The sequence below is a fragment of the Saccopteryx bilineata genome, chromosome 3 (assembly GCF_036850765.1).
Source record: "Saccopteryx bilineata isolate mSacBil1 chromosome 3, mSacBil1_pri_phased_curated, whole genome shotgun sequence".
Classification (NCBI taxonomy): domain Eukaryota; kingdom Metazoa; phylum Chordata; class Mammalia; order Chiroptera; family Emballonuridae; genus Saccopteryx; species Saccopteryx bilineata.
The window spans coordinates 168,960,402-168,988,033 of NC_089492.1; the positions used below are offsets into that span (position 1 = coordinate 168,960,402).

General features: G+C 39.3%; 1 protein-coding gene across 1 annotated transcript in view; it reads right to left on the reverse strand.

Moving 5' to 3' along the window:
• RFX8 (regulatory factor X8) overlaps window positions 1–27,632 on the reverse strand; it is a 107,999-nt gene that overhangs the window by 33,670 nt on the left and 46,697 nt on the right. Inside the window, 2 exon segments of the mRNA XM_066266496.1 lie at window positions 646–704; window positions 8,332–8,336. Of these exon segments, the coding sequence (XP_066122593.1) occupies window positions 646–704; window positions 8,332–8,336 (64 nt within the window).

The following is a 27,632-nucleotide window of genomic DNA, read 5'->3' on the forward strand; positions in this document are numbered from 1 at the left end:
CTCTCCCACTTTGGACTTCCCAAACAGACAATCTGCTTTGCCTGTTGAACAAAACACAGTTGTTTCAGGTCTGTCTTAACTCCCAACTAGAAAACTGTATTCTATTCAAGTATAAGGAGTATAATTGTTTTTGTTTGTGCTTTTAGTTTTCTTTCCTACCTCATTCATCCTTCAAGAGTGTTGGTCACAAAACAGATTTTTAAAAGATTGTCCATTCAATGACCCTTGTCAAAAAGACAGCATCAAAGTGTTATCATGTTGTCTTGGCCAACTAAAATAAAGTCTAACTCATGATGTCACAGCTATCAATAGTTCTGGTGTCTTAATTCAAAGAGCTAAAACTAATTTAGAGGCACTTTCACACCTATGCATCCTTTTATTTTATCTTTATTGTTCACAATCTATGCACCGTTTGTAATTACAGTGGAAGTAACACACTAAACAGCTGATGGGAAGCCACACACTATGCTTTTTGAAGACAGGGATCTCATCTGCCCCAGCATGTGTGGCATACGGTAGATTTTCAACAATCCTGGTCAAATGGGTAAGGGAGTAAGGCTACACACAAGAAAGTAGTTGCATCTTATTAAGCAATTACTGAATATTTCAGGGCCCATTATAGAAAATCTATTATTCAACACTCACTGTTATGTCTTGTTGCATAATGCTGTCATAAGTAGTAGATTTTTCAGAGGCACCAACATCTCCAATGTGACAGAAAAGATAACAGAGCAATAATTTTAGTAAGACATCTATTTCTGAGCACAGGAATAAAGTTTCTTTTGCAGCAAGTTTATTTCTATGGGATATAACTTTTATTTCAAAACCACCTTTCAAGTTTTTATCCATACTGGTGACTATCTCCTGATCACAGCTATAAAAAATTCATTTCTGTAATTGAGACCACCACATATATATTTTTACATTTTCTTTTTTTTTTTTAATAAATTTTTATTAATGGTAATGGGATGACATTAATAAATCAGGGTACATATATTCAAAGAAAACATGTCTAGGTTATTTTGTCATCAAATTATGTTGCAAACCCCTCGCCCAAAGTCAGATTGTCCTCCGTCACCCTCTATCTAGTTCTCTGTGCCACTCCCCCTCCCCCTAACTCTCTCCCTCCCTCCCTCCCATGTCCTCCCTCCCCCCCCACCCTTGGTAACCACCACACTCTTGTCCATGTCTCTTAGTCTCATTTTTATGTTCCACCAATGTATGGAATCATGTAGTTCTTGTTTTTTTCTGATTTGCTTATTTCACTCCTTATAATGTTATCAAGATCCCACCATTTTGCTGTAAATGATCTGATGTCATCATTTCTTATGGCTGAGTAGTATTCCATAGTGTATATGTGCCACATCTTCTTTATCCAGTCTTCTATTGAAGGGCTTTTTGGTTGTTTCCATGTCTTGGCCACTGTGAACAGTGCTGCAATGAACATGGGGCTACATGTGTCTTCACGTATCAATGTTTCTGAGGTTTTGGAGTATATACCCAGTAGAGAAATTGCTGGGTCATAAGGTAGTTCTATTTGCAGTTTTTTGAGGAACCACCATACTTTCCTCCATAATGGTTGTACTACTTTACAGTCCCACCAACAGTGAATGAGGGTTCCTTTTTCTCCACAGCCTCTCCAACATTTGCTATTACCCGTCTTGTTGATAATAGCTAATCAAACAGGAGTGAGGTGGTATCTCATTGTAGTTTTGATTTGCATTTCTCTAATAACTAATGAAGCTGAGCATCTTTTCATATATCTGTTGGCCATTTGTATCTCTTCCTGGGAGAAGTGTCTGTTCATGTCCTCTTCCCATTTTTTTATTGGATTGTTTGTTTGTTTGTTGTTGAGTTTTATGAGTTCTCTGTAAATTTTGGATATTAGGCCCTTATCTGAGCTGTCGTTTGAAAATATCAGTTCCCATATAGTTGGCTGTCTGTTTATTTTGATATCAGTTTCTCTTGCTGAGCAAAAACTTTTAATTCTGATGTAGTCCCATACATTTATCTTTGCCTTCACTTCTCTTGCCATTGGAGTCAAGTTCATAAAATGTTCTTTAAAACCCAGGTCCATGATTTTAGTACCTATGTCTTCTTCTATGTACTTTATTGTTTCAGGTCTTATTATTTAGGTCTTTGATCCATTTTGAATTAATTTTAGTACACGGGGACAGGCTGTAGTCGAGTTTCATTCTTTTGCATGTGGCTTTCCAGTTTTCCCAACACCATTTGTTGAAGAGGCTTTCTTTTCTCCATTGTGTGTTGTTGGCCCCTTTATCAAAGATTATTTGACCATATATATGTGGTTTTATTTCTGGGCTTTCTATTCTGTTCCATTGGTCTGAGTGTCTATTTTTTTGCCAATAACATTCTGTTTTGATTATCATGGCCCTATAATATAGTTTAAAGTCAGGTATTGTAATGCCCCCAGCTTCATTCTTTTTCCTTAGGATTGTTTTGGCTATTCGGGGTTTTTTATAGTTCCATATAAATCTGATGATTTTTGTTCCATTTCTTTAAAAAATCTCATAGGGATTTTGATGGGAATTGCATTAAATTTGTATATTGCTTTGGGTAATATGGCCATTTTGATTATATTTATTCTTCCTATCCAAGAACAAGGAATATTTTTCCATCTCATTGTATCTTTTTCGATTTCCCTTAACAATGCTTTGTAATTTTCATTATATAGGTACTTTACGTTCTTTGTTATGTTTATTCCTAGGTATTTTATTTTTTTTGTTGCAATCGTGAAGGGGATTATTTTTTTGAGTTCGTTTTCTAATATTTCATTGTTGGCATATAGAAAGGCTATGGACTTTTGTATGTTAATTTTGTATCCTGCGACCTTACTGTATTGGTTTATTGTTTCTAATAATCTTTTTGTGGAGTCCTTCGGGTTTTCGATGTATAGGATCATATCATCAGCAAAAAGTGATAGCTTTACTTCTTCTTTTCCGATATGGATGCCTTTTATTTCTTTGTCTTGTCTGATTGCTCTGGCCAGAACTTCTAGCACCACGTTGAATAAGACTGGAGAGAGTGGACAACCCTGTCTTGTTCCTGATTTAAGGTAGAAAGTCCTCAGTTTTATGCCGTTTAATAGGATGTTGGCTGATGATTTATTATATATGGCCTTTATCATGTTGAGATATTTTCCTTCTATACCCATTTTGTTGAGAGTCTTAAACATAAAATTGTGTTGTATTTTATCAAAAGCCTTTTCTGCATCTATTGATAAGATCATGTGGTTTTTGTTCTTTGTTTTGTTGATATGGTGTATTACGTTAACCGTTTTGCGTATGTTGAACCATCCTTGAGATTCTGGGATGAATCCCACTTGATCATGATGTATTATTTTTTTAATATGTTGTTGTATTCGGTTTGCCAGTATTTTGTTTAGTATTTTAGCATCTGTATTCATTAGAGATATTGGTCTGTAGTTTTCTTTCTTTGTGCCATCCTTGCCAGGTTTTGGTATGAGGGTTATGTTGGCCTCATAAAATGTGTTTGGAAGTATTGCTTCTTCTTTAATTTTTTGGAAGACTTTGAGTAGAATAGGAACCAAGTCTTCTTTGGATGTTTGATAGAATTCACTAGTATAACCGTCTGGGCCTGGACTTTTATTTTTGGGGAGATTTTTAATAGTTTTTTCTATTTCCTCCCTGCTGATTGGTCTGTTTAAGCTTTCTGCTTCTTCATGACTCAGTCTAGGAAGGTTGTATTGTTCTAGGAATTTATCCATTTCTTCTAGATTGTTGTATTTGGTGGCATATAATTTTTCATAGTATTCTACAATAATTCTTTGTATTTCTATGATGTCTGTGGTGATCTCTCCTCTTTCATTTTGGATTTTATTTATTTGAGTCCTGTGTCTTTTTTCCTTGGTGAGTCTTGCCAAGGGTTTGTCAATTTTGTTGATCTTTTCAAAGAACCAGCTCCTTGTTTTATTGATTTTTTCTATAGTTTTTCTGTTCTCTATTTCATTTATTTCTGCTCTGATTTTTATTATCTCCTTTCTTCGGCTGGTTTTGGGTTGTCTTTGTTCTTCTTTTTCTAGTTCCTTAAGGTGTGAAGTTAAGTGGTTTACTTCGGCTCTTTCTTGTTTGTTCATATAGGCCTGAAGTGATATGAGCTTTCCTCTTATTACTGCTTTTGCTGCATCCCAGAGATTCTGATATGTCGTATTTTCATTTTCATTTGTCTGTATATATCTTTTGATTTCTGCGCTTATTTCTTCTTTGACCCATTCATTTTTTAGAAGTATGTTGTTTAGTTTCCACATTTTTGTGGGTTTTTCCCCCTCTTTTTTGCAGTTGAATTCTAGTTTCAAGGCTTTATGATCAGAAAATATGCTTGGTACAATTTCAATTTTTCTAAATTTGCTGATATTGTCTTTGTGGCCCAACATATGGTCAATTCTTGAGAATGTTCCATGTACACTAGAGAAAAATGTATACTCTGTCGCTTTGGGATGAAGTGTCCTGTAGATGTCTATCATATCCAGGTGTTCTAGTATTTCGTTTAAGGCCACTATATCTTTATTGATTCTCTGTTTAGATGACCGATCTAGAGCCGTCAGCGGTGTATTGAGGTCTCCAAGTATGATTGTATTTTTGTTAGTTTTTGTTTTAAGGTCAATAAGTAGCTGTCTTATATATTTTGGTGCTCCTTGGTTTGGTGCATATATATTAAGGATTGTTATGTCTTCTTGATTCAACTTCCCCTTAATCATTATGAAATGACCATTTTTGTCTCTGAGTACTTTTTCTGTCTTGTAGTCAGCATTATTAGATATGAGTATTGCTACACCTGCTTTTTTTTGGGTGTTGTTTGCTTGGAGTATTGTTTTCCAGCCTTTCACTTTGAATTTGTTTTTATCCTTGTTGCTTAGATGTGTTTCTTGTAGGCAGCATATAGTTGGATTTTCTTTTTTAATCCATTCTGCTACTCTGTGTCTTTTTATTGGTAAGTTTAATCCATTTACATTTAGTGTAATTATTGACACTTGTGGGTTCCCTACTGCCATTTTATAAATTGCTTTCTGTTAGTTTTGTATCTAGTTTGATTCTTCTCTTTTGTTTTTCTATCATTTGTTTTTGTTTGTTTGTGTTCCATACTTCTTTCCTTTGTGCTACCTTTTTTAAGTCAAGTGTTTTTGTGGTGGTTTTTTTAAGGGTGGTTACCATTAAGTAATGAAAAGGGTACCTACCATATTCATTGTAGTACCCTATCTTATAAGTATTTCTGCACTTCATCATCCTTTGCTACTGTTAATCTCCATCCTCTCCCCCCTTTTTTTCCTTTGTTGTCACAGTTTAAGTTTGGTTTTATTGTGTTCTTGGTGGAGCTGTTACTTGTGGTGTTGTTTTCTTTTGTTCTTTGAATCTGGTTGGAAAAACCCCTTAGTATTTCCTGGAGTGGGGGCTTTCTGTTGATAAATTCTCTCATCTTTTCTGTATTTGTGAATGTTTTTATATCTCCTTCATACTTGAAGGATAGCTTTGATGGGTATAGTATTCTTGGCTGAAAGTTCCTCTCTTTCAGGGCTTTAAATATTGGGGTCCACTCTCTTCTAGCTTGTAGAGTTTCTGCTGAGAAATCTGATGATAATCTAATAGGCCTTCCTTTATATGTTGTACTCTTCTTTTCCCTGGCTGCCTTGAGAATTTTTTCTTTGTCATTGGTTTGTGTCATCTTTATTATGATGTGCCTTGGAGTGGGTTTGTTGGGGTTAAGAAAACTTGGTGTTCTGTTTGCTTCTTGAATTTGAGGCTTTAGTTCCTTCCACAGGCTTGGGAAGTTCTCGTCTATTATTTGTTTGAGTATATTCTCCATTCCATTTTCTTTCTCTTCTCCCTCTGATATACCTATTATTCTTATGTTATTCTTTCTGATGGAGTCAGACAATTCCTGTAGGGCTTTCTCATTTTTTATTATTTTTGAGTCTCTTTCTTCTTCTCTCTGTTGTGCCTCAAGTTGTTTGTCTACTATTTCACTAATCCTATCTTCAATCTGGGCTGTTCTGTTAGCTAAGCTTGTTACCTCGTTTTTCAGCTCGTGAATTGAGTTTTTCATTTCTGTTTGATTTGTTTTTATAGTTTCAATTTCCTTGGTAATATATTCTTTGTGTTCATTGAGTTGTTTTCTGATCTCCCTATATTGCCTTTCTGTGTTTTCTTGTATATCTCTGAGTATTTTTAAGATTTCTATTTTAAATTCTCTGTCATTTAGCTCCAAGGCTTCCAATATGTTAAGTCTTTTCTCCATAGATTTTTCCACATCTATTTGTGTTACCTCTCTTTCTTTTGTATTCATAATATTCGATTTCCTCTTTCTTATCGGCATCTGAGGTTGGTCTTAATGATAACACTAATTAGAATTAATAAAGAGTAAAAAGAAAAAAAAAAAGGGTAAAACACCCCACAAAAAAAACAGTAATAATTTATTATTTCCTCCTTTTTTTCTCTCTTCTCTTTCCCTCCTCTCCCCTCCTCAGGGAAATATCGTGCCTATAATGGAGGGCCTGATTTGGGGTGAAGAGTTCAAAGGGCAAAAAAAGGGAGTAGGGACCTACTCAATGCAAAAAAAAAAAAAAAAAAAAAAAAAAAGGAAGAAAATCTTAGACAAGCATAAGATGATTTGCTTGTAAGTGATGGTCAACTAAGAGATATAATGAGAGGGATAAGAGGGAATCAGAAAAAAGGACCAAAAAAGAATAATAAAGAAGAAAAAATAAAAATAATAAGTAAAAATCTGTTGTATTAAGTGGAGCAAAGACTAAATACAATGGAGACCTTGGGTTGGGAGGACCCAAAATGCCACAAAAATAAACAAACAAGAGAAAAAACAATAAAAACAAAAGCAAAAAAGAGAAATAAAGCCAAAAAAAAAGCCTTGAGTCCCAAATTAACTAATTTGTTCGTGATTGAGGATTATATGGGAGGAAAGTAAAATGAGAAAAGAAAAAACGAATAGAAAGGAAAAAATAAGAAAAAGAGAAAAACGAAGGAAGAAATAAAATAGGAGGAGAAAAAAACAAAATAAAGCAAGACAAAAAAAAAAAACAAAAGAGGAGAGAGTGAGAGTTAAGTGTTTTGGAGTATAACCTTAAAGGAGGGTGAGGATGAAGAAGAAAAATAAAATGCAACACTCATGGGTAGTGTAGTTCAAGAAAGGGGAAGCATAAGATGGGCAGAGAATAGAAGAACCGAGGTGGAGGAAATAAAGGCAAAAAGATAGAAGAAACAAACAACAACAACAACAACAACAAAAAATTAGTGGATCAAGTTGTAAAGTCTGTGGGTTTTTCTTGATTTTGAGAGGTTAACTTCTTCCTTTTTCTTTTCTCTCCCTCTTCCTAGTCGGTGACTCTGTACCCCAGGCTCTGCCCCTGTGTCACTCTTAGGTAGGGATTGGCAGTTGTTGGGATTCTATGGCAATGTCATATAATTGGCTTTAGTCTTGCTGGAAGTAAAGGCTTGTTGGCGTTTGCAGGGTCCAACGATGAGAGAGTTTGCTTTCCTGGATTCTCTCTCCTAGTCCCCCCTTTCTGAATTAGCAGCCTGGTGATCCAGCTATAAGGCTGCAACTGCTTCTGCCTGGGGAGTAAGAGGCTCAAAGAGCTGGGAAATCCCCACTCTATCCCCACTCAGTGCAAGGCTTTGGGAAAGGCTCTGAGAGTCAGGGCCTCCAGTGTAATCAGGCGGGGGTGGGAGTCAATTGTTGTCAAGGTGACTGTTCAGCGCCTATCATTTAGTTGGACCTCTCAACCCAGGCTTTCCACACTTTGTAGCCTGTTTTTGCAGGAAAGAAGAGGCACTAGTCTCTGCTTACGACTAGTGTAGTATAGACCTTATTATCTGCCAAGTCCTTCTTGTTAGCGTTTATCCCTGATTATGGAGGCTCTATCAATCAGAAGTTGCTCCCGCCCCTTTAGCGAGAGGCACTAAAAAATATCACGCCTCTTGTCTTGGATCTCTGAACTGAGAGAGATCTTATCAATTAGAACCGAGGGTGCGCAGATTTTATGGGTTAAGCTAATTTCAGTGATTGGGTCGCAGCTGTGTTTCCGAAGGTATTTTAGGCTGCCTGCGCGCGCCCCTCCCCCAACGCTTGATTGTTAGCTTGAATGGCTGGGTGAGGTGCCCCGCCCACAGAGGGAATCTCCCAAGCCTCTCCCGCTCGCCCCGCCGCTGGCGGCTGGACCACACCAGGCGCAGGATAATGGAGCCCCCTGGGTGTGCGGGCCAGTAGGGCGCCCTGGGCGCGTGGAATGCCCAAGGCACGCACGTGAATGGGGCGCTCCGGGCACCGGTGGCCGGCGACCCCCACTCGCAGTGTGCAGGCCGCTGGGAACGTCAGCGGTGCTCAACCGGACCGGGCGCGCGCGCGGCGGCTCGTGGCGGCCGCTCGCGGTGGCGGTTCACGGGGGCTCGTGGCAGCTCGCGGTGGCGGTTCACGGGGGTTCGCGGCAGCTCGCGGGGGCTCGCGGCGGCTTGCGGTTCCCAAGTATATGGGCTGACTCACCGCAGGCGCACTCCCTGGCGGTTTGAATGAGCGTCGCTGCGGTAGCTTCCTCCACACCCTCGTCTGTCAGATTCAAGTGATAACAGTCCTTTTGCTTTCAGTTTGTGTGGAACTCCGGAATGCTCCGAGGATAAATTTTTCTGTTTCTAGTTGATAAATTTGTTGTGATTTAGGGGAGAGCTGTCGGATGCGCTTCTCACGGCGCCATTTCCGTGACATCCCACATATTTATTTTTAAAGGTTTATTTCCTACAGAAGGAGGATATGATGTCATCATGGGTAGAACTCGTTCCTGTGAGAAAAAAATAATTATCATGGACACAAAGTCTTATTCTTTCTAATCTAGGATTTAAAAAATGATCAATTCAGAAACAATAATGTCCTCTGAGTTGATGAATTTAACAGAGCAGCTTCAAGAACAAGGAATTGAGAATAAGTAAGATGTCTCTCAGATTCATATATTATACTCGGGACATTTGTATGTCATGGAGAACAAGCTCAGGTTTATCCATGTGGTATGGTATATTTGGACATGTGGTATGATAATTATGGACATTAGAGAAATAAAGAGCCCAAGGACTCCCACTTTGCACATGGAATGTGCATTCTCCAGATACCAAAGGTGGTGGCTTCTCCACTGCTTCCTTGCTATCTTCAGAGCTGTGGCAGCTCTGTTCATTCCAACATATCCTCACACCTGATCGTTCTAACTCTACATAAACACACAAAGAGAAGAGGAAGACAGCAGACTAATGTTCTGCTTCTGGAAACAATGTCTTCAAGGCAGAGATGGCCTGGGAGAGGGTGGGAGTAAGAGAGGAGAAGAAAGGAAATGGCTTTCATGTCGCACATAAAAAATCCCTTTCCAGCCTATACCAAGCCCCAGCAGCTCTCTTATGAAGGTTTGTATCAGGACATTCTCCAATTCAAGTCATGGAAAACTGGGCAGAATACTTGATACCTATCTGGTCAATGTTCTCATGTAGCACTGTATCCAAAATAGGGGAAATAGATTTAGAGGGTCTGGAAACAAACCCACTAAAAGCCACTCCCTTTTTATCACTTATTAAGAGTTGTTATCATGATAAGAATTGATCTTTTGGGCCCTGGCTGGTTGGCTCAGTGGTAGAGCGTCGGCCTGGCGTGCGGGAGTCCCAGGTTTGATTCCCGGCCAGGGCACACAGGAGAAGCGCCCATCTGCTTCTCCACCCCTCCCCCTCTCCTTCCTCTCCTTTTTTTTTTTTTTTTTGTATTTTTCTGAAGCTAGAAATGGGGAGAGACAGACAGACTCCCGCATGTGCCCGACTGGGATCCACCCGGCACGCCCACCAGGGGGCGATGCTCTGCCCCTCCCAGGCATAGCTCTGTTGCGACCAGAGCCACTCTAGTGCCTGGGGCAGAGGCCAAGGAGCCATCCCCAGTGCCTGGGCCATCTTTGCTCCAATGGAGCCTCGGCTGCGGGAGGGGAAGAGAAAGACAGAGAGGAAGGAGAGGGGGAGGGGTGGAGAAGCAGATGGGCGCTTCTCCTGTGTGCCCTGGCCGGGAATCGAACCCGGGACCCCTGCACACCAGGCCGACATTCTACCACTGAGCCAACCGGCCAGGGCCATCTCCTTCCTCTCTGTCTCTCTCTTCCCCTCCCGCAGCCAAGGCTCCACTGGAGCAGAGTTTGCCCGGGCGCTGAGGATGGCTCTGTGGCCTCTGCCTCAGGCGCTAGAGTGGCTCTGATTGTGGCAGAGCAACTCCCCAAGATGGGCAGAGCATTGCCCCCTGGTGGGCGTGCCAGGTGGATGCTGGTCGGGCACATGCGGGAGTCTGTCTGACTGCCTCCTGTTTCCAGCTTCGGAAAAATACAAAAAAAAAAAAAAAAGAAAAATAATTGATCTTTTGACTGTTCAATGGCAAGAAAATCTCAGAACATAGAATACATTTACACTGGAAAGTATACACACACACACACACACACGACCCTTGAACAATGCTGGGGGAGGGGGTGGGATTTGGTAGTGTTAGAAGTGGCCACCACCTGTGAAGTTGAAAATCCATGTACGACTTAAGCTGGCTCTTCAAATACATGGATTTCCAACCAACAATGTACTCTTGAACAACTACATTTGAATTGCACAAGTCAGTTGAACTGAATCGGTCAAATGAACTGAGGGGGTCAACTGAACTGAGGGATTCAATTTTAAAAATCTGCTTATCAGTGGATTCATGTAGTTAAAACCCATGTTGCTCAAGAGACAACTGTGTATCTCCACATATATTGGTGTCAGGAGAACGAAAGGTGAGGAACTTAAAATGTTTTAGAATTTTGCTTCTCATGTCTCAATGGTATCTCTGTGGATAAATGTGGACAATGGTGGAGTTTCTCCAGGTAAAACTTATAAACAGTCCACTGCCACACAGAATCTGGGATGTTATATTGACAAAGACAACAAAGAATAAAGCAATGACTAAAATCTAGCATGAAGGAAGATAGAAAAAAAATGTCAGACATAAAAGCTCACTCAATAGAAAACTATAATAGTTAATCTCGAGTGACGTCACGGAAATGGCGCCGTGAGCAGCGCGTCCGACAGCTTTCTCCTAAATCACAACAAATTTATCAACTAGAAACAGAAAAATTTATCCTCGGAGCATTCCGGAGTTCCACACAAACTGATAGCGAAAGGACTGTTATCACGTGAATCTGAGAGACGAGGGTGTGGAGGAATCTACCGCAGCGACGTTCATTCAAGCCGTGAGGAAGTGCGCCTGTGGTGAGTCAGCCCACATTTGGGAGCCGCAAGCCACTGCCGCGAGCTGCCACGCATGCGCCCGGTCCGGTTGGGCACCGCTAACGTTCCCAGCGGCCCGCACACAGCGAGTGAGAGTCGCCAGCCACCGGTGCCCGGAGCACCCCATTCGCGCGCGTGCCCTGGGCATTCCATGCACCCAGAGCGCCCTACTGGCCCGCACACCCAGGTGCTCCATTATCCTGCGCCTGGTGCGATCCAGCCGCCAGCGGCAGGGCGAGCGGGAGAGGCTTGGGAGATTCTCTCCGTGGGCGGGGCACCTCACCCAGCCATTCAAGCTAACAATCAAGCATTGGGGGAGGGGCGCGCGCAGGCAGCCTAAAATACCTTCAGAAGCACAGCTGCGACCCAATCACTGAAATTAGCTTAACCCATGAAATCTGCGCACCCTCGGTTCTAATTGATAAGATCTCTCTCAGTTCAGCGATCCAAGACAAGAGGCGTGATATTTTTTAGTGCCTCTTGCTAAAGGGGCGGGGGCAACTTCTGATTGATAGAGCCTCCATGTTCAGGGATAAACGCTAACAAGAAGGACTTGGCAGATAATAAGATATATACTACACTAGTCACAAGCAGAGACTAGTGCCTCTTCTTTCCTGCAAAAACAGGCTACAAAGTGTGGAAAGCCTGGGTTGAGAGTTCCAACTAAATGATAGGTGCTGAACAGTCACCTTGACAACAATTGACTCCCACCCCCGCCTGATTACACTGGAGGCCCTGACTCTCAGAGCCTTTCCCAAAGCCTTGCACTGAGTGGGGATAGAGTGGGGATTTCCCAGCTCTTTGAGCCTCTTACTCCCCAGGCAGAAGCAGTTGCAGCCTTATAGCTGGATCACCAGGCTGCTAATTCAGAAAGGGGGGACTAGGAGAGAGAATCCAGGAAAGCAAACTCTCTCATCGTTGGACCCTGCAAACGCCAACAAGCCGTGACTACCAGCAAGACTAAAGCCAATTATATGACATTGCCATAGAATCCCATCAACTGCAATCCCTACCTAAGTGTGACACAGGGGCAGAGCCTGGGGTACAGAGTCACCGACTAGGAAGAGGGAGAGAAAAGAAAAAGGAAGAAGTTAACCTCTCAAAATCAAGAAAAACCCACAGACTTTACAACTTGATCCACTAATTTTTTTTTTGTTGTTGTTTCTTTCTTCTGTCTTATTGCCTTTATTTCCTCCACATCGGTCCTTCTATTCTCTGCCCATCTTATGCTTCCCCTTTCTTGAACTACACTACCCATGAGTGTTGCATTTTATTTCTCTTCTTCATCCTCACCCTCCTTTAAGGTTATACTCTAAAACACTTAACTCTCACTCTCTCCTCTTTTGTTTTTTGTTTTTTTTTGTCTTGCTTTATTTTGTTTTTTTCTCTTCCTATTTTATTTCTTCCTTCGTTTTTCTCTTTTTCTTATTTTTTCCTTTCTATTCATTTTTTCTTTTCTCATTTTACCTTCCTCCCATATAATCCTCAATCACGAACAAATTAGTTAATTTGGGACTCAAGGCTTTTTTTTTGGCTTTATTTCTCTGGTTTGCTTTTATTTTTTTCTTGTTTGTTTATTTTTGTGGAATTTTGGGTCCTCCCAACCCAAGGTCTCCATTGTATTTAATCTTCGCTCCACTTAATACAACAGATTTTTACTTATTATTTTTATTTTTTTCTTCTTTATTATTCTTTTTTGTTCCTTTTTTCTGGTTCCCTCTTATCCCTCTCATTATATCTCTTAGTTGACCATCACTTACAAGCAAATCATCTTATGCTTGTCTAAAGTTTTCTTCCTTTTTTTTTTCTTTTTTTTTTTTTGCATTTAGTAGGTCCCTACTCCCTTTTTTTGCCCCTTGAACTCTTCACCCCAAATCAGGCCCTCCATTATAGGCACGATATTTCCCTGAGGAGGGAAGAGGAGGGAAAGAGAAGAAAGAAAAAAGGGGGAAATAATAAATTATTACTGTTTTTTTGGGGGGGTGTTTTACCTTTTTTTTTTCTTTTTTTTCTTTTTTTTTTACTTTTTACTCATTATTAATTCTAATTAGTGCTATCAACAAGACCACCCTCAAATGGAGATAAGAAAGAGGAAATCGAATATTATGGATACAAAAGAAAGAGAGGTAACACAAATAGATGTGGAAAAATCTATGGAGAAAAGACTTAACATATTGGAAGCCTTGGAGCTAAATGACAGAGAATTTAAAATAGAAATCTTAAAAATACTCAGAGATATACAAGAAAACACAGAAAGGCAATATAGGGAGATCAGAAAACAACTCAATGAACACAAAGAATATATTACCAAGGAAATTGAAACTATAAAAACAAATCAAACAGAAATGAAAAACTCAATTCACGAGCTGAAAAACGAGGTAACAAGCTTAGCTAACAGAACAGCCCAGATTGAAGATAGGATTAGTGAAATAGAAGACAAACAACTTGAGGCACAACAGAGAGAAGAAGAAAGACACTCAAAAATAATAAAAAACGAGAAAGCCCTACAGGAATTGTCTGACTCCATCAGAAAGAATAACATAAGAATAATAGGTATATCAGAGGGAGAAGAGAAAAAAAATGGAATGGAGAATATACTCAAACAAATAATAGACGAGAACTTCCCAAGCCTGTGGAAAGAACTAAAGCCTCAAATTCAAGAAGCAAACAAAACACCGAGTTTTCTTAACCCCAACAAACCCACTCCAAGGCACATCATAATAAAGATTACACAAACCAATGACAAAGAAAAAATTCTCAAGGCAGCCAGGGAAAAGAAGAGTACAACATATAAAGGAAGGCCTATTAGATTATCATCAGATTTCTCAGCAGAAACTCTACAAGCTAGAAGAGAGTGGACCCCAATATTTAAAGCCCTGAAAGAGAGGAACTTTCAGCCAAGAATACTATACCCATCAAAGCTATCCTTCAAGTATGAAGGAGATATAAAAACATTCACAAATACAGAAAAGATGAGAGAATTTATCAACACAAAGCCCCCACTCCAGGAAATACTAAAGGGGGTTTTCCAACCAGATTCAAAGAACAAAAGAAAACAACACCACAAGTAACAGCTCCACCAAGAACACAATAAAACCAAACTTAAACTGTGACAACAAAGGAAAAAAAGGGGGGAGAGGATGGAGATTAACAGTAGCAAAGGACGATGAAGTGCAGAAATACTTATAAGATAGGGTACTACAATGAATATGGTAGGTACCCTTTTCATTACTTAATGGTAACCACCCTTGAAAAAACCACCACAAAAACACTTGACTTAAAAAAGATAGCAACAGAGGAAAGAAGTATGGAACACAAACAAACAAAAACAAATGATAGAAAAACAAAAGAGAAGAATCAAACTAGATACAAAACTAACAGAAAGCAATTTATAAAATGGCAGTAGGGAACCCACAAGTGTCAATAATTACACTAAATGTAAATGGATTAAACTTACCAATAAAAAGACACAGAGTAGCAGAATGGATTAAAAAAGAAAATCCAACTATATGCTGCCTACAAGAAACACATCTAAGCAACAAGGATAAAAACAAATTCAAAGTGAAAGGCTGGAAAACAATACTCCAAGCAAACAACACCCAAAAAAAGGCAGGTGTAGCAATTCTCATATCTAATAATGCTGACTACAAGACAGAAAAAGTACTCAGAGACAAAAATGGTCATTTTATAATGATTAAGGCGAAGTTGAATCAAGAAGACATAACAATCCTTAATATATATGCACCAAACCAAGGAGCACCAAAATATATAAGACAGCTACTTATTGACCTTAAAACAAAAACTAACAAAACTACAGTCATACTTGGAGACCTCAATACACCGCTGACGGCTCTAGATCGGTCATCCAAACAGAGAATCAACAAAGACATAGTGGCCTTAAACAAAATACTAGAACACCTGGATATGATAGACATCTACAGGACACTTCATCCCAAAGCGACAGAGTATACATTTTTCTCTAGTGTACATGAAACATTCTCAAGAATTGACCGTATGTTGGGCCACAAAGACAATATCAGCAAATTTAGAAAAATTGAAATTGTACCAAGCATATTTTCTGATCATAAAGCCTTGAAACTAGAATTCAACTGCAAAAAAGAGGGGGAAAAACCCACAAAAATGTGGAAACTAAACAACATACTTCTAAAAAATGAATGGGTCAAAGAAGAAATAAGTGCAGAGATCAAAAGATATATACAGACAAATGAAAATGAAAATACGACATATCAGAATCTCTGGGATGCAGCAAAAGCAGTAATAAGAGGAAAGCTCATATCACTTCAGGCCTATATGAACAAACAAGAGAGAGCCAAAGTAAACCACTTAACTTCACACCTTAAGGAACTAGAAAAAGAAGAACAAAGACAACCCAAAACCAGCCGAAGAAAAGAGATAATAAAAATCAGAGCAGAAATAAATGAAATAGAGAACAGAAAAACTATAGAAAAAATCAATAAAACAAGGAGCTGGTTCTTTGAAAAGATCAACAAAATTGACAAACCCTTGGCAAGACTCACCAAGGAAAAAAGGCACAGGACTCAAATAAATAAAATCCAAAATGAAAGAGGAGAGATCACCACAGACATCATAGAAATACAAAGAATTATTGTAGAATACTATGAAAAATTATATGCCACCAAATACAATAATCTAGAAAAAATGGATAAATTCCTAGAACAATACAACCTTCCTAGACTGAGTCATGAAGAGGCAGAAAGCCTAAACAGACCAATCAGCAGGGAGGAAATAGAAAAAACTATTAAAAACCTCCCCAAAAATAAAAGTCCAGGCCCAGACGGTTATACTAATGAATTCTATCAAACATTCAAAGAAGACTTGGTTCCTATTCTACTCAAAGTCTTCCAAAAAATTGAAGAAGAAGTAATACTTCCAAACACATTCTATGAGGCCAACATAACCCTCATATCAAAACCTGGCAAGGATGGCACAAAGAAAGAAAACTACAGACCAATATCTCTAATGAATACAGATGCTAAAATACTAAACAAAATACTGGCAAACCGAATACAACAACATATTAAAAAAATAATACATCATGATCAAGTGGGATTCATCCCAGAATCTCAAGGATGGTTCAACATACGTAAAACGGTTAACGTAATACACCATATCAACAAAACAAAGAACAAAAACCACATGATCTTATCAATAGATGCAGAAAAGGCTTTTGATAAAATACAACACAATTTTATGTTTAAGACTCTCAACAAAATGGGTATAGAAGGAAAATATCTCAACATGATAAAGGCCATATATAATAAATCATCAGCCAACATCCTATTAAACGGCATAAAACTGAGGACTTTCTCCCTTAAATCAGGAACAAGACAGGGTTGTCCACTCTCTCCAGTCTTATTCAACGTGGTGCTAGAAGTTCTGGCCAGAGCAATCAGACAAGACAAAGAAATAAAAGGCATCCATATCGGAAAAGAAGAAGTAAAGCTATCACTTTTTGCTGATGATATGATCCTATACATCGAAAACCCGAAGGACTCCACAAAAAGATTATTAGAAACAATAAACCAATACAGTAAGGTCGCAGGATACAAAATTAACATACAAAAGTCCATAGCCTTTCTATATGCCAACAATGAAATATTAGAAAACGAACTCAAAAAAATAATCCCCTTCACGATTGCAACAAAAAAAATAAAATACCTAGGAATAAACATAACAAAGAACGTAAAGTACCTATATAATGAAAATTACAAAGCATTGTTAAGGGAAATCGAAAAAGATACAATGAGATGGAAAAATATTCCTTGTTCTTGGATAGGAAGAATAAATATAATCAAAATGGCCATATTACCCAAAGCAATATACAAATTTAATGCAATTCCCATCAAAATCCCTATGAGATTTTTTAAAGAAATGGAACAAAAATCATCAGATTTATATGGAACTATAAAAAACCCCGAATAGCCAAAACAATCCTAAGGAAAAAGAATGAAGCTGGGGGCATTACAATACCTGACTTTAAACTATATTATAGGGCCATGATAATCAAAACAGAATGTTATTGGCAAAAAAATAGACACTCAGACCAATGGAACAGAATAGAAAGCCCAGAAATAAAACCACATATATATGGTCAAATAATCTTTGATAAAGGGGCCAACAACACACAATGGAGAAAAGAAAGCCTCTTCAACAAATGGTGTTGGGAAAACTGGAAAGCCACATGCAAAAGAATGAAACTCGACTACAGCCTGTCCCCGTGTACTAAAATTAATTCAAAATGGATCAAAGACCTAAATAATAAGACCTGAAACAATAAAGTACATAGAAGAAGACATAGGTACTAAAATCATGGACCTGGGTTTTAAAGAACATTTTATGAACTTGACTCCAATGGCAAGAGAAGTGAAGGCAAAGATAAATGAATGGGACTACATCAGAATTAAAAGTTTTTGCTCAGCAAGAGAAACTGATATCAAAATAAACAGATAGCCAACTAAATGGGAATTGATATTTTCAAACAACAGCTCTGATAAGGGCCTAATATCCAAAATTTACAAAGAACTCATAAAACTCAACAACAAACAAACAAACAATCCAATTAAAAAATGGGAAGAGGACATGAACAGACACTTCTCCCAGGAAGAGATACAAATGGCCAACAGATATATGAAAAGATGCTCAGCTTCATTAGTTATTAGAGAAATGCAAATCAAAACTACAATGAGATACCACCTCACTCCTGTTTGATTAGCTATTATCAACAAGACGGGTAATAGCAAATGTTGGAGAGGCTGTGGAGAAAAAGGAACCCTCATTCACTGTTGGTGGGACTGTAAAGTAGTACAACCATTATGGAGGAAAGTATGGTGGTTCCTCAAAAAACTGCAAATAGAACTACCTTATGACCCAGCAATCCCTCTACTGGGTATATACCCCAAAACCTCAGAAACATTGATACGTGAAGACACATGTAGTCCCATGTTCATTGCAGCACTGTTCACAGTGGCCAACACATGGAAACAACCAAAAAGCCCTTCAATAGAAGACTGGATAAAGAAGATGTGGCACATATACACTATGGAATACTACTCAGCCATAAGAAATGATGACATCAGATCATTTACAGCAAAATGGTGGGATCTTGATAACATTATAAGGAGTGAAATAAGCAAATCAGAAAAAAACAAGAACTACATGATTCCATACATTGGTGGAACATAAAAATGAGACTAAGAGACATGGACAAGAGTGTGGTGGTTACCAAGGGTTGTGGGAGGGAGGACATGGGAGTGAGGGAGGGAGAGAGTTAGGGGGAGGGGGAGGGGCACAGAGAACTAGATAGAGGGTGGCGGAGGACAATCTGACTTTGGGCGAGGGGTTTGCAACATAATTTAATGACAAAATAACCTAGACATGTTTTCTTTGAATATATGTACCCTGATTTATTAATGTCATTTCATTTCCATTAATAAAAATTTATTATTAAAAAAAAAAAAGAAGACTATAATAGAAAAGAAATTTAAATAGAAAACTATGGTCATCAACCTTTAAGAGATGTCTTAAAAATAACTTGAGACTTTCTTCAACTAAATTGGAGGAAGGGCAATTTCTCTATCATTCCATATTGTATTAACATGCTAATATGTTTTCTTTGGAAAATGAATGCAAGACTATAGTATGAATATATTGAACTCCATCCATCCATTTCTTACTTACTTATTGTATATCTATGTTAGGCACTGTGCTAAGTAGGTCCTAGTAGTTATAGCTATGGCAGACTATGATAGAAAAGGTGTGTTCTCAGAGTCTATAGCCTAAGAGGCAAAAAGATATTACACTAATCATTTCAAAGATATTGAGTGAAGGTTTTTCTTTAATTATTTTTTTAGAGATAGAGGGAGAGAGAAAAAGAGAAAGAGGTTTGTTGTTCCACTTATTTATGCATTCATTGGTTGAATTTTGTATGTGTCCTAATCAGAGATTAAACCTGCAAACTTGGCCTATCCATACATTTGAACCAACTGAGCTAACCGGCCAGGCCCAGAGGGAAGGTTTTGACAGCTTAAATATAGGGTATCGGGAAACATATGTTGGGGTGATTCTCTTGTTAGTTCAACAGTTTACATTCCTGTAAACTGTCAGCTAGGTAAGCAGAAGAGCACTTCACTTGTGATTAATTAGTGTGCTTTGTTTTGGTTGGCACTTATTACAACACCATACTTGGACAGCACTTATTAAACTCTTTCCATGATAATAATAATCTTCATGGGATATGCATGTGGATGCTCAGAAATGGGAATCCAGGATCTGGGAAGTCTAATTCTTGACTTAAAAGAAGTGACATAAGAAACCCTCACCTATGGCTTACCCTTATCCCTCAACCCTCACCCTGGTAGCTTTGGTGGTCAATTGACTGAGTGATGTCAATTATTTTGGATTTTTAAATGAAACTCCCAAGTTTCTACCACGTGTTCAAAGTAGAATGAGTTTAATTCTACAGCCACAGAAAGGAGGTTGGTGCCACCTAGTTGTTATTTTACAAGGAATACTGAGAGGGAAATTCCTGCCCTATAGAGGGTTATGTGTGGCAGAGAAGGGTATACAATACAAACATAGTCACTTGAGAGCTATTATTTTTGTAGTTTTAATAATTGCTGTTTCAATACTACACAGCTATTTTATCCATTGAAATAACAATAATGGGAAAAAGAATATTTATCAACTTTGTGGAGAGAGGAGGTCATCTGTAAAAAAGTATCACCACCTGGCTGGGCAGTGACAACTGGCTTGTTCAAAGCAACAATGAAGCTGTCCTTCCCCACTTTGGAATGCCCTAATTCTGATGAATAGATCCTCACATGGGTTGATATGTAGGTTTGGTGATAGCCTACTTATTTATTAAAAATTTATCTAGTCTTAGAGAATGTATGCAGGCAAAGATTCATGAACACATGCATGATTAGAGGGTAAGTGGGAGGCGATATTAGAACCAGGCTACAAAGCAGATGAGCAAAGAATCCATACTGGAGACTTGCCTTAGGCAAGACTGATTGTGAAGGGCCAAGTCAAGGGCATTGGCACCTAAAGGATCTGGCCTACTAAGACACATGATCACTGCCGGCAATGGTTGTGCTTTAATCTTGCAGGCAAGGCTGGGCTGGATGAGGAAGTTCAATTGTGCAGAGAGGTACTCCACCAATGCCACCGCTTTCCCCACACTGGGGCCTACCTCCCAAGAAAAGTAGCAGTGAGGGCAAAGAGGCCAAAGAAGCATTGGAGGTGACAGTTTCAACTCTCCGGGTGCCAACCAGGTTGGCCTCATTTTTTAGAGTCACTGCTTCTGTGTCATTTCCCATTTGTGGTTCTGATTCAGTCCTTTGGAACATTTATTAGGTTATGATTAAAAGCAGTCATTACTGAAAAATAGTTCTAATAAAACCACAGAAAACATCCAGAGCTGGCCTTACTCTGAAGGATTTTGAATCCAAAAGGAAGTCTTCTTCTATGGTCCTCTGAGGACCTGAGATGTCTTAACAGTGCCAAATCATGAAGACACAGAAAAAAGCCCATGGCACAGGAGCGAGTGACCTGAGGTGGAGTAGCCTAGTGAGGTCACTTGGGTTCCTTGTGAGTTGTCCCCTCAGCATCTGCTCCACAGAGCCCAAGTCAGGTGGGCACGGGCTGTTAAGATTCAACTACTGGGGGGAAAGGGAAAGGGCTCAGAAGGTTTCAAAAGGGTCAGGGTAATGGAGGGAGTGAGCAGAGACAGAGTACACCCAGGGAAGAAGGAAAGCCTAGGATAGAGCAGGCTTCCTTGTCCTGTTCTGCTGCTAGCTTGCCCTGTGGTCTTAACGCACATTGCTCGGGCTTTGAGGGCTTCAATTTTCTACCACTCTAAAGACAAGGAATAGAATCTGATGACTCCTAAGAACTCTTTTATCTTCCAGAGCCTACAACCTTGTGAACTGGTGGTCTTAGTGCCATGTAAGGTTGGAAGATTCTTTCTGGGCCTTGCATAGGGAGAGTGCAGGAAGGTATTTTCTGGGGCCCTGCAAATTGTCTACTTCACTCAGTGCAGTGCAAATACAGCATGACAATAACATTGTATTTTAATTAGTTTTCATGATCAACTTGGCTAGAAAAGGGTCTGGCATAAAGAGGACTGAGACATGATTATATGGCACAAAACTCATCTATTTTTCCCCCATACAATTGTTCAGATGTAGTGTAAGCTTTGATATGCTTTTGGCATTTAACTTTCCTTTAGTCCTGCTACACTTTGCATTCACATTCTAAGGTTTTGACATCATTTGTCATTAATCCAGACTTTCACATACTTCATCTTGGCATTGCAATTTCCCTCTCAAATCACTCTAACAGCAATGAAACAACTTTAAGCAATTATAAAGGTAAGAGGATAAAAATGTAATAAAACCTGATTCATGTATATATAATGCTTATTTAGTGTTAGATTCCAGAACAAAGTTGCTTTGTCTTCTAATTATTAAAGGGTCTCACTTCCATTCTTATTCAAAGCACATGAATTATTTTGGTTTTGATTAGAAGATATCTTTAACTTAATGAATATATATATTATTCAGTGAGAGGAGGGGAGGAAGAGAGACAGACTCCTGCATGTGCACTCACCACACTGACTGGGATCCACCTAGAAAGCCCACTAGCGGGTGATGCTCTGCCTATCTGGGGAGTTGCTCCATTGCTGAGCAACCAAGCTCTTCTTAGAGCCTAGGCAGAGGCCATGGAGCCATTCTCAGTACCTGGGGACAACTTATTCTCATCGAACCATGACTGCAGGAGGGGAAGAGAGGCAGAAAAGGGAGGGGGAGGGTGGAGAAGCAGATAGACATTTCTCCTGTGTGTCCTGACCGAGAATTGTTCTGGGACATCTACACACTGGGCAACACTCTATTACTGAGCCAACCAACCAGGGCTTAATGAATATTTTTATATCCAAATTTTAAACAGTAAATATATGTATTCATACAAAGACATGTCATTATGATTGCAAAACATTGAATTTAATATCATCTTGACTATACTAATAGTACTAACCACTAAAATATACTGAGTACTAATTCACTGCTAAGTGCTTTTACATGTATTACCTTAATTCTCACAATGATTCATTAGGTAAGTAGATGTTAAATCATTATTATCTCAATTTTACATATAGGAAAAGAAAATCAGAATTTGTAGGTTTGGAAACCCAGCTCTGACTTCAAGGCCTCACTTCTGTGATCTACTCCAATCCATCTTGTAAAATACACATGCATGATTAGAAGTAATGTACATAAGAAGGACAAAGCAAGACAATGTTTTGAATCTTAAAACAGGAAAGAACAACCTTATTTTTAAATTTGGTCTGCTAGGAATTGTGGATTAGTTGTTTTCTGTATTGGGGGTGGGTGCTTTAATACTGTTACACTTAACCCATCCAATTTTATCAACAACTTAATTGCAAAATAACAACCTATGGGGCTGCCTTTAGAAGTGTTGAAAGTCAAATTCATTCACACATTCACCTTCTTGCAGTGAACTCAGCAGCTGGAAGTTAGGCCTCCATGGTAGACAGCAAATAGCACATTGCATTGTAGTGACCATCTCTGGGCTGGAGGTGGGCAAGGGAGGGGATGCTTAAGAACAAATAAGATAGTTCCCTGTATCAGGTTGCTCAGGAGCATTAGCAGTTTTTCAAACCTTTCCCAAGCAAGGGTGCAGTCTAGGGTGTAATTCTACACACGTTTTTTTGAGCTACTAGAAAACAACCAGGCAATGCATACTTTTTAAAACCTTAACAAGTTCTAACTGGCCTTGAAAACCTTAGGGTAAAGAAGGCCAAAAAGCAGGTTACAACTTGGACATCTGATTAGTACCTGAGAGTTAGGCCCTCTGGGCTCATCAGAGTCCTTGCAAGGGGTCCTAGACCCAGGAAAGTTCAGGAGCCACAGATGCACAACCAGAAGGGAAAGAAATTCTTTTTGAAAGGAAATGAAAACTGCCTCTGAAGGAAACACTGGTGTTCTCTCTGACACCAGTAGATCTGTAGTGGCCACAACTGCCAGGCCGACACTCTCTTGTGACCTCACTGTCCCCTCCAGCATGGTGTAGCCTGAGAGATAAACCCCATGCCTTTCTGCTTTGTCGTCGGAACAACTAACCAGCTACAGACCCACAGCCCTGGCTCTCCCAGGACTTGCTGAGGCCTGGGCAGCCCCTTGAGCTCTTGAGTTGGCGAAAGAACAAAGGAGTAGAAGAGCAAAAGTGTGGAATGTTGAAGGCACAGTTTTAGAAGCTTTTTAAGGGTCTTTAATATGCTAAGTTGGAAAAAGTGTGTGTGTGTGTGTGTGTGTTTATTGAGGAGTGTAGGAATAAGGAAAGGGTTAGTTTCCATATATCCTGAGAGAAACATGAGACTCTATACAATTGATTTCAAAATTTACATTAGATAGAAAGGGGATTCATCTAGTTGGAAAAAGACAAACAAATTTTCTTTGAAACATATCAACCAAGGGCTTTATCTAAGGTAGAGAGCAAATATATTCAGCAGAACTATTTTTCTAGATGTGTCAAACACACACACTCTCTCTCTCTCTCTCTCTCTCTGTCTCTCTCTCTCTGTCTCTCTCCTCTTCCCATCTCTCTAGACAACAATAAAGCACTTTTTACTCTATTATCAATTTTTCAGTAAGTTTCTAGGTCAGCAATTATACCAGTGTCCAAGTTTCAATCTGGTTGCCAGCTAAACAAGATTAGAATATGAGGAGGCCTATTCCCCATGAAATGATATTGCCCTGGAGAGGGAGCAGGGAGGCAAAACATCCTGGATTTTGTGAAAGATTCTTTCCATATGGTACACACTGCATATTTACAATCATACAATCATTTTCTTTTCTTTTTTTTAAAATAGTCTTGAGCTTTTCATTTGTTTTAAAAATCAAGCCTTGGTTTCTCCATGGTTCAGGGCAGATACTGCTTCAAAAGTTTCCAGTGTGATTCACTACAACCCCCCCCACCTAAGTAAAAATGAAGGCTGTTGACAGAAGGCCCCCCGATCTGTACTGTGGCTACCTATTCAGGTGTCTAGTTTAAGGGAATCACCAGTGCCATAGTCCCTGGCTCAGGACCATGTCTTTATGCTGCTTCCACTGGGATGAGAATGGGTGGTTGGATAGATTGTGTTAGAGATTTGGGCACAGAAATTCTATACTGATGGGATTTAGAAGGGGCAATATGAGGGAAATAAGGAAGAGGTAGGGACTTAGGTTAAAACTAAGTTTATTTTAATTAGAGCATATGTTCCTGTACAGTGTCTGATGGTGTGGGTATAAGAAAGCAAAGTCCCCCCAAACTATCCCTTTGCTAACAATCCTGGTTCCAGGCCTGGTCTCTCTATACTCTTAATGGTGTTTCCATTTCTTTCCTTGACACAAGGTCCAGAATAAAAAAATAAAAATAAGATGTTGGCAGAGTAGGAAGAAGTTACACTCACCTCTTCCCAGAACCAAACTGGAGCTACAAATAAAACATAGAACAACCAACCTGAATAACTGCAGACTAGCTGATCAAAAGTCTTTTAACCAAGGTTTCACAGAAGAAGACACATCAATACTGTTAAGAAGGGTAGAGACAAGAAAAAGACTGGACCCATTCCCCTGGGGTCACAGATGCAAATGTTCCCTCTGAAGAGCATGAGGTCTCAACCCCACACTGGGATCTCCAGCCCAGAGCACCAGAGCTGGGGAAAGGCGCCCACATAGCATCTGCATGTAAAAATCAGTAAGGTTTTTGTCTACCAAAGACCAAAACTCCCTCTTAAAGGACCAGTGCACAAGATCTTATTTGCAACTACTTACTCTGGGCTTCACAGAAGGATGGTGGAGCTGACTAGAGTTGTGTGGAAAGATACTGGGGTTTGTAGCTCCAGGGAGAAAGTGAATAGACAGACATGAGGATCCACATGCCAAGTCCCTCTCCCACAACTTAGATGCCATCTTTCTTGGGTTGAGCACTCTTCTCCAGTGTGGCATCAGCCTGGAAGAAAGCAGTAGCTCCACCCTCTGGACTCTCTCTCACCACACCTGGAGAGCTTATGCCCTGTTGAGGAGTCAGCTGGAGGCTCTTTCAGTGACTGAGCCTAAGAGGAAGATGGCAGCAAAGACAGGTAGAAGTAGATCCCGGGGTGCCTTGGGACTTTTACTGACTGGTCCCTGGGTCAGGTGCTGGTAAAAGCTGGTTTTCATATGCAGCATGATCCTTCCCATGTGCACCCAGGTCCAGCAGAGGCTGCCACAAACTGTGGATCGTTTTGCAGTTCCTAACAGGTTTCCCAAGCACAGTCACAGTCAGCATCTGGCATTTATGGCACCAGAGTCCCTCCAAGAGGCCCCAGAACAGACATAACCAGTGGTCAGCTTCAGACATCAGAGCAGGATCCAATTAGCTTCATAAGCAACATATCCAAAGAGAGATCTTAGAAAGCACCAGACCCTGTTGAGGGGAACTCGACTTAGTGTGGTCAGTATCTGCATAGCACTGTAATCACAGCTGATTCTCACAGTCAGCCAGCCTGAGGATTGGCCCCACACATAAAGGAGCCAATTGCAATCAAGACTCAATTACAGCCCTTGCTGGACAGCTCAGTTGGTTAGAGTGTCATCCTAAAGGGCAAAGATTGCTGTTTCAATTTCCAGTCAGAGCATATACAGGAACAGATTAATGTCCCTGTCTCCCTGTCTCTCTTTTCCTCTCCTCCCACCCTTTCTCTGTTCCTTTCTCTCTAAAACCAATAAATTTTTTTAAAGATTCAACTACAACAAGAGGGCTCACATAACCCACACAAGGGACATTCCTGGAGCACCCAGCTCAGGTGATCAAGGAGACAGTGCCACTAGGTCTCACAGGACACCCACTAGATAAGGCTACTCTGCCATGACTGGGATTCACACCAGATATACTTAATACACAAAACAAATACAAAGTGGCAGCCAAAAAGAGGAGTCAAAGAAATAGGCCCCAAATGAAGGAACACGAGAAATCTCCAAAAGAATAGCTAAGGAATAGAGGCAAGCAATGTACCAAATGAAGAATTTTTTTAAAAAAACAGTTATCAGGATGCTCAAGAAACTCAGTGGAAACTTCAGTAGTACAAAAAAGGATATAAGAACCATAAAAAACCCAGAAATGTAGAATACAATATTTGAAATGAAAAATACACTAGAAAAAATAAACAGTAGGTTAGATGAAGCAGAGGGTCAAATTAGTGATTTGGAAGACAAGATAGCAGAAAACATCCAATCAGAGCAAGCAAAAAAATTTTTTTAAGAAAAGAGTTTTTATAAATGAGGATAGGTTTAGGGATCTTTGTGACAACAGAAGTATAACAACATCTGCATCACAGAGATACCAGAAGAAGAAGAAGAGAGAGCAAGGAATTGAGAACTTATTTGAAAAAATAATAACTGAAAACTTCCATAGCCTAATGAAGGAAATAGACATACAAATTCAGAAAGCTCAAAGAGTCTCAAAAAAGATGAACCCAAAGATGCCCACACCAAGACACATAATTAAAATGCCAAAGGTTAAAGACAAAGAGAGGATCTTAAAAGCAACAAGTGAAAGGTAAAAGACAGTTACCTACAAGGAAGCTCCCATTAGGCAGTCAGCTGATTTCTCAACAGGCCAGAAAGGACTGGCATGAAATAATCAAAGTGATGAAAAGCAAGGACTTACAACCAAAACTACTTTATCCAGCAAGACTATCATTTAGAATTGAAGGAGAAATAGTTTCCCAGACAAGAAAAGGCTAAAGGAGTTCATTACCATGAACCAGTATTACAGGAAATGCTAAAGGATTGAATAAGAAGAAGGAGAAGAGGAGAAAGAGGAAGAAAAAAACAAGAAAAACAGTTATAAAAAATAAAATGGCAATAAATACATACCTATCAATAATTATTTTAAATGTGATTCAATCAATAAATGGCTTAAATGCTCCAATCAAGACATAAGGTAGCTGAATGAATAAGAAAACAAGACCATATATATGCTGTCTGCACACCTCAAAATAAAAGACATACATAAACTAAAAGTAAAGAAATGGAAAAGGATATTTCATGAAAATGAAAATGAAGAACAGCTAGGGTAACAATATTTATATGAGACATACTATACTTTAAAATATAGGCTATAATATAAAATGAAGAAGGACAATATATAATATTAAAGGAATTAACCCAACAGGAGGATATAACCCTTATAAACATTTATGCCCAATATAGGAGAACCTAAGTATATAAAGCA